This window comes from Solea senegalensis, linkage group LG21 (assembly GCF_019176455.1).
Source record: "Solea senegalensis isolate Sse05_10M linkage group LG21, IFAPA_SoseM_1, whole genome shotgun sequence".
Classification (NCBI taxonomy): domain Eukaryota; kingdom Metazoa; phylum Chordata; class Actinopteri; order Pleuronectiformes; family Soleidae; genus Solea; species Solea senegalensis.
In genome coordinates this window covers 13533474-13539354 of record NC_058040.1, presented here as the reverse complement: position 1 = coordinate 13539354, position 5881 = coordinate 13533474, and the positions used below count along the sequence as shown (strand labels likewise).

The following is a 5881-nucleotide window of genomic DNA, read 5'->3' as shown; positions in this document are numbered from 1 at the left end:
TACCGTCTGTTTGTGAGACACGGTGACAGAGAGTGCAAAATAAAAACGTAGACAGTATGTAAACAGTCATTTTCTTGAAAATGTTTTTTTTGTCTGTGTGTGTGTCATGAAAATTAAAAAAAGTCAGACTCAGTGAGTCATTTCCCACACTGGGGAACAGGAAATTACATTTTCAATCAGGGCAGCAGATAATGACACAAAATGCAATGTTTTCTACCTGCTGCTGAACATCTTTTGACAAAGCCTCTCGTCGAGTGCGCCGCACTTTTTTAATCTTGCATTTTACAGTCTAACAAAACGCAGCTGCACATGTGAACGATAAGCTGCCTTTTTTTTTTTTTTTTACCATAAGTGGAACAAACGGTTGCAGGCTGAAAAGTTTAACATGTTTTATTACCCTTGTAACTGGGCTACTACATTTCAAGGCCATACTTCAGTATTTATGAGCATTGTGGTTTGGACAATGTTTCCTTGCCGTATAGTGCAAAGCGTAGTCTACCCAACCTTGCAGTTAATTCTGGCACGAAGTTCTTCAGCCATAAAGTGTGTCCTCATCAAATGTTTCCACCTCAATCCTCTTTTCCAGGTGGCAAAAACAAACACAGAACGAGTAGCAATGCTTCTCTTTTATCCCACAGAGCAGCCATTTAAATAAAAAGTATGGTTTAAAAACAGGTTCAAACTGCTCACTCACATAGTATAATAGTTACAGGACTGTAGTGGGTTTTTTTTGTGAGGAAAAAGAATCTCCAGGGTCCAAACTGTGAGTCTTGTCCAGTTGAATTACTGAGAGATCATACAGAACAAGCAGGAGACTCTAATGGCTTTAATTGACTGAGATGAAGACACGGGACTCTTTAGTGACACGACCTGGTAGAATAATGCACTGCATGCTGAGGGGATTTTCAATTTGACACTGTTACTGTATTCATATGACTCACTCGCTTCTTTATTTGCTCCCAGTGGATGATTTGGTGAAATGTCACATGTGCCAAAAACAACACGTCGACTTCAATGCACTTTCCCAGGCTCACAAAGGTAGAATATAAAAAACAAACATTGTAACTATCACTGTACAAAAATCGGAATAACATTTTCATTTGTGAAAATGTTATGTTATTTAACTACAGCATACAGAGTTCCTGTGTTGCCTGCTTGTTTTTCAACAGAGATATTAAGAAATAAATGTATATGGTCATGGTGCTTAATAAGAACGTACAATAGTGATGATTAAAATAATAAAAACATAAAAAGTGCAGTGAAATATGTGTTTATTGTCTAGTTGTAGATATAAACAGTATCTTTCACAATAAGAACATGTATACGTGTAGCTAATGAGCATAAGATGCTTCTTCCTACTCCTTTTCATTCATAGTAATAGTTTTTTATTAGTTGTATTATTATTCTTTTTCTTTATTCACCCAAAAAACACACTTGGCTTGTCATAAGTAACATGTTTTTTTGTCTTAACTTCACTGCCGTCAGTGTTCATGTGTTTTGTCTTCCATCTTTATTATTATTAAATGAAGTGAATACCAATGACAACACAGGTCTGTGTGTGTGTGTGTGTGTCTCTGAGCTGCACACAGTGACAGAGTAAACAGGGAAGTGACAGGTTTTTCTGTCACACAACACAGGAGCATTCTTTTTTAAAAAAGCACATCCTTTGACACTGTCAAATAGTCACATAGCACATAACATAAGTGCACACGAGTCAGAGTCACTGAGTCAGTCATGATTATAAACACCTGACTTTCAGAATGGAGCTAACCAGAGTGGGGAAGCAGCATTTTTGAGAGAAAGCACGGCTGTATTGTTCTACTTATTTGCCTGTTGTGAACCTCAGTAACCTCCCTAACCCTATTTCATTTGTGTTATGCAAAAGGTTTAGAGGTAAAAATTTGCCTGTTACATGACAATGAAATATGAAAACAGATGGAGAGGCGACAAGTTCAACCAACCGGCTGTTACTTGTTGGTTTATCAGGTCAACAAATGTCACACTTTCACTGTCATTTCTTATAAACACACACACACACACACACACACAGATATATATGTGCTGACAGTAGAGTTTCACATTCACACATTTCCCCTCTGCACTTTCTTCACTTTCACTGTTCAGCGAAGGGCTTCACTGTTAAAGGTCAAATAAAAACAATTCTGGGTTCTTTTTTTTGTTTTTTTTTAAATCAGCGAGGCGTGAAGATTCAACAGAACAAATGGCTGAAAAAGAAGTTAAAAAGAAGAGATAGTTATAGTTTGATATGACTCTGCATTCCTTCACATGTTAAAGGTCCGCACTAGAATGCGTGGCTATTCCCCTCCTCAGTGTAAACAGAGCTGCTAAAGGTTGGCAGGCGTTGGGTGTTGGCAGCGCTTCAGTCGGCTCTTCGCTGGACAATGGCCTGCAAACGCTTTACCTTCCTTCCTAGAGAAATAATTCACCAGCGTGATTTTCTTTTGGAAATCAGAGTTTGTTTGTGTTTAAAGGCGAGAGAAAAACGCTACGTTTGACACTTGCAGTGGACGCTGTTTTGTATTTTCACTGAGAGTTGTTCAAGTCGGGGAGTGGATGCTGTGTCCAGACTCCGCAGTGCAATGTAAACATTTAGGTTGAAGGTATTTCATTAACATCTTAACATGCTGCAGGAAAAAAGTCAGACCTGCAGCCTAAAGTGTGGAAGTCGTTAAGAGAAACAAGTAGTTAGACCTTTTTGCTATATGGCAAATAAACATTAGGTCCGAGCCATTTATTGGACCAAAACAAGCACTAGCACAAAAAATACAGGAATTACCCTTTAAAGGCTAAGAAATAGGGGGAATTAGCTGGATCATGTGTAGAGAGTGTATGAAAATGACACACACTCACCACTCAGCCGCTTTATTAGGTACAGCAGTTCAACCGCAGGGTCAAGAGCAACAGAATTGACAAAAGAGGTGATTAAAGGGTCTTTTAATGTTAATGGTACGGCTGTTGTACGGAGTATTTCAGCAACTGCTGGAATTTTTACACACAAACATGGCAAAAATAAACGGAAAAAGAGAAAACATCCAGTGAGCAGCAGATAATGACAGGACTGGTTTTGAAATGATTTGAAAGTCAACCGTAAATCACCTTCCCACTCCCACCACTTTATTAGCTGTCTTGTTGACCTAATGTAGTGGCTGTGCATGAAAGGTATGAAGGTATGTGAAGATAAGTGAACTTTGGACATTCTGCCACTAAAACTGTCCCCTCATAGCATTATTTTTAACTCATAGTTGGAGAAAAAGAGGCCAGTAGAAGGTCAGTGTGTCTGTTACGTGGACTGTGAGGATCTGACACTCAGGTCTCTTGTCACTGACACCTCCTGCTCTGCAACTATCTCAGTCGCCCGAGGCTGCTCCGCCGTGTCCCTGCTTTCAGTCTGGTATCGCAGGAACACTTGAGGCCAGCTCTCGGTGAGAGTCGGCACAGGTACAGGTCAGAGCAGAGAGTGGAATAAATCATTCATCGTGACACAGTCATTTTCTGGGGCAGTTTTACAGCTTACTGAGGGAGGAGGCCGAGCTGTGCTGAGGTATGTGTGTGTGTGTGTAAGCTACTGCAAACAGTCAATAAAAAAGACCACGTGTTGTGTTTTATTTCCAGGGGATTTTTGTATTCTCTTCTTTGACTTTCATATTTATTTGTTGTGAATATTAAAGTTACACTTCTGCACCTTTTCCACGAAATCTGTAGCGACCAGGGATCTGACCAATCACAGGCCAGTTCGGTGAGCTAGGCCACTCCCACTGGCTGGTCCACTGCACCCACTCTGCATACAGGGCCTTTATGGAGTGACAGTGACAGCACTGAGAAAAATCCCCCATGCTCTAAAAATGCAGCGTCTAAAAAAAGAAGAAGAATAAGACAATAAAAAAGAGTGTCAGTGCAGTAATATATAATACACCACACTTCCCTTAAAGTGGGATAAGAGAGATTGTAAAAGTAGAACAAGGGAGATAAATGAATGTCAACATGAAAATTGTGCTGATAGAAAAATGTAGCAACTGGACCACAAGGGGGGTAACCATGTAGTGATTAATAATCGACGATTGGCAACGATTGTAATCATCTTAAATGCAAAATTAAAAAGAAATTATCTTGTATTAGCTTCTTAAACGTCCGTTGGGAAGTATAAAAGCACATAAATGAGTTTTTAGAAGTGTAAAATACCTTTCTGACATGCAAAGGCCACTGTGGTTAATTAACATGCATGGGGAAGGGAGGGGGGAGGGGGAGGAGTCACTGTTTCTTCCACAGCGGACCTTTAAACGTGGACATGTTCTGGTTTATCTGCTCGTCAATTAACCTAAACCTAATCTCTATGTCTCTATTCATTAGGTACACCAGTGCAACTGCTTCCTGATGCAAATATCTAATAAGCAGCAACTCAGTGCATTTTCCACACACAGAAATGGTCAGGAAAATTAGAAAATATTCAGTAAGCAGCAGATCTCTGGGTGACAATGTCTCCCAGATGTCAGAGGTCATTTGTGAGGGAGGACGCCGGGGGCATTTAAACATGGACATGTTCTGGACAACATAACAACCCGAACGCACAGATTAATCAGAATACAGAAAGCATCTATTTGCACTCTTGGTTGCAACTGAATTCTCTGTGTGTTTCTCTCCGCAGTTGTTCGTAAAGTTTGTGTAAATTTTAAACCTTCAGTGGCGTCTTCAAGTCCTCACTTGCCACTTGTCATGTTGTTGTGGAAACCTCTCATATTGTTTTAATGCCTCAGGCAGAGTTCGGGATAAACATGTGCAGCATATGTGTGCACAGGCAGAAGGCATGGCTTCCATACACCTCACACACACACACACACACACACACACACACACACACACTGCGATGCCAACTCCTTTCTTTACGGCTCAGGAATCAGTTGGTGAATGCATGCACTGGAGACGCACAGAGCTATTTCTGCAGTCCACTGAACTCCCTGGGTGGTCAAAATAAGACCCAGGAACATAAGTCAAGTGACCCGGATTAAGTGCAGCCTCCCGTTGCTCAACAAAGCCGGTGTTTGTGAAAATTGCAGATATAACCATACATCAGCCAAAGGACTTAATACTTTCAGGTTTGTTTGCCGATTGTGCAAGAGCCAGCAATCCAGAGAAAATCACCCTGCTCTTATCAGTGGAAGTTTAAATAACAGTTACATTTGATAAGATAAGGCCTTTATTGTATCGATTAGTTAGCTTTATTGCATATTGTGATTTTTCTTTCATAAATGGGAAATATTAAGAGAGAACATTTGCACTGATGAATTCTGCTTCATAAAAAGCAACTAGTTTTTACTCAGGCTAAGGAGGGAGATGCCTACCTGGACGTATGATGGATATGTGGTGGTTATTATGTGTCAGAGCGGTTCCTCTTTTTGTGAATCGTTTTATTTATTCACGCTCGGGTGAGTGAGAACATTTAAATCAGGGGATTCCTTTTTTGTATGGTGTCAAAATGTTTGGACCCCTGATGACAAATACAAACAGGAACAAGATCATTATAGAAAAAGGAACAATAGCACACACACAGGTTTTTGCATAATGCATGTATTTAATTGATTGATTTTTGTCATGTTTCTTCTCTACAGTCTCCTCATGCCAGAGGACAGAGACAGCTCTGATGTGACTGAGACTGAGTTTTGCCTGAGGACACTTGTACCAATTAGCACTGTGGACAAACCACTAAAGAGTCCCATATTTCATCAAATATCTGGAACATTAGTCAAAATGAATTATTAAGAAATAAATCCATTAATCACAATGGCTGTTTTTTTCATATTTGCCTTAAATCCTCCATAAATGAATGCAAACGATTCATTTGTTTCTTTAAATCAGATTTTTATCA

The 5881-nt window shown here is 39.8% G+C and overlaps 1 protein-coding gene across 1 annotated transcript in view; it reads right to left on the bottom strand.

Annotated features, from left to right (window-relative positions):
* LOC122758644 (matrix metalloproteinase-17-like) overlaps positions 1–3854 on the bottom strand; it is an 8765-nt gene extending 4911 nt beyond the window's left edge. Inside the window, exon 1 of the mRNA XM_044012912.1 lies at positions 3704–3854. Coding sequence (XP_043868847.1) covers positions 3704–3854 — 151 coding nt within the window. The remainder of the gene's footprint in view (positions 1–3703) is intronic.
* Between the last annotated feature and the right edge of the window lie 2027 nt (positions 3855–5881).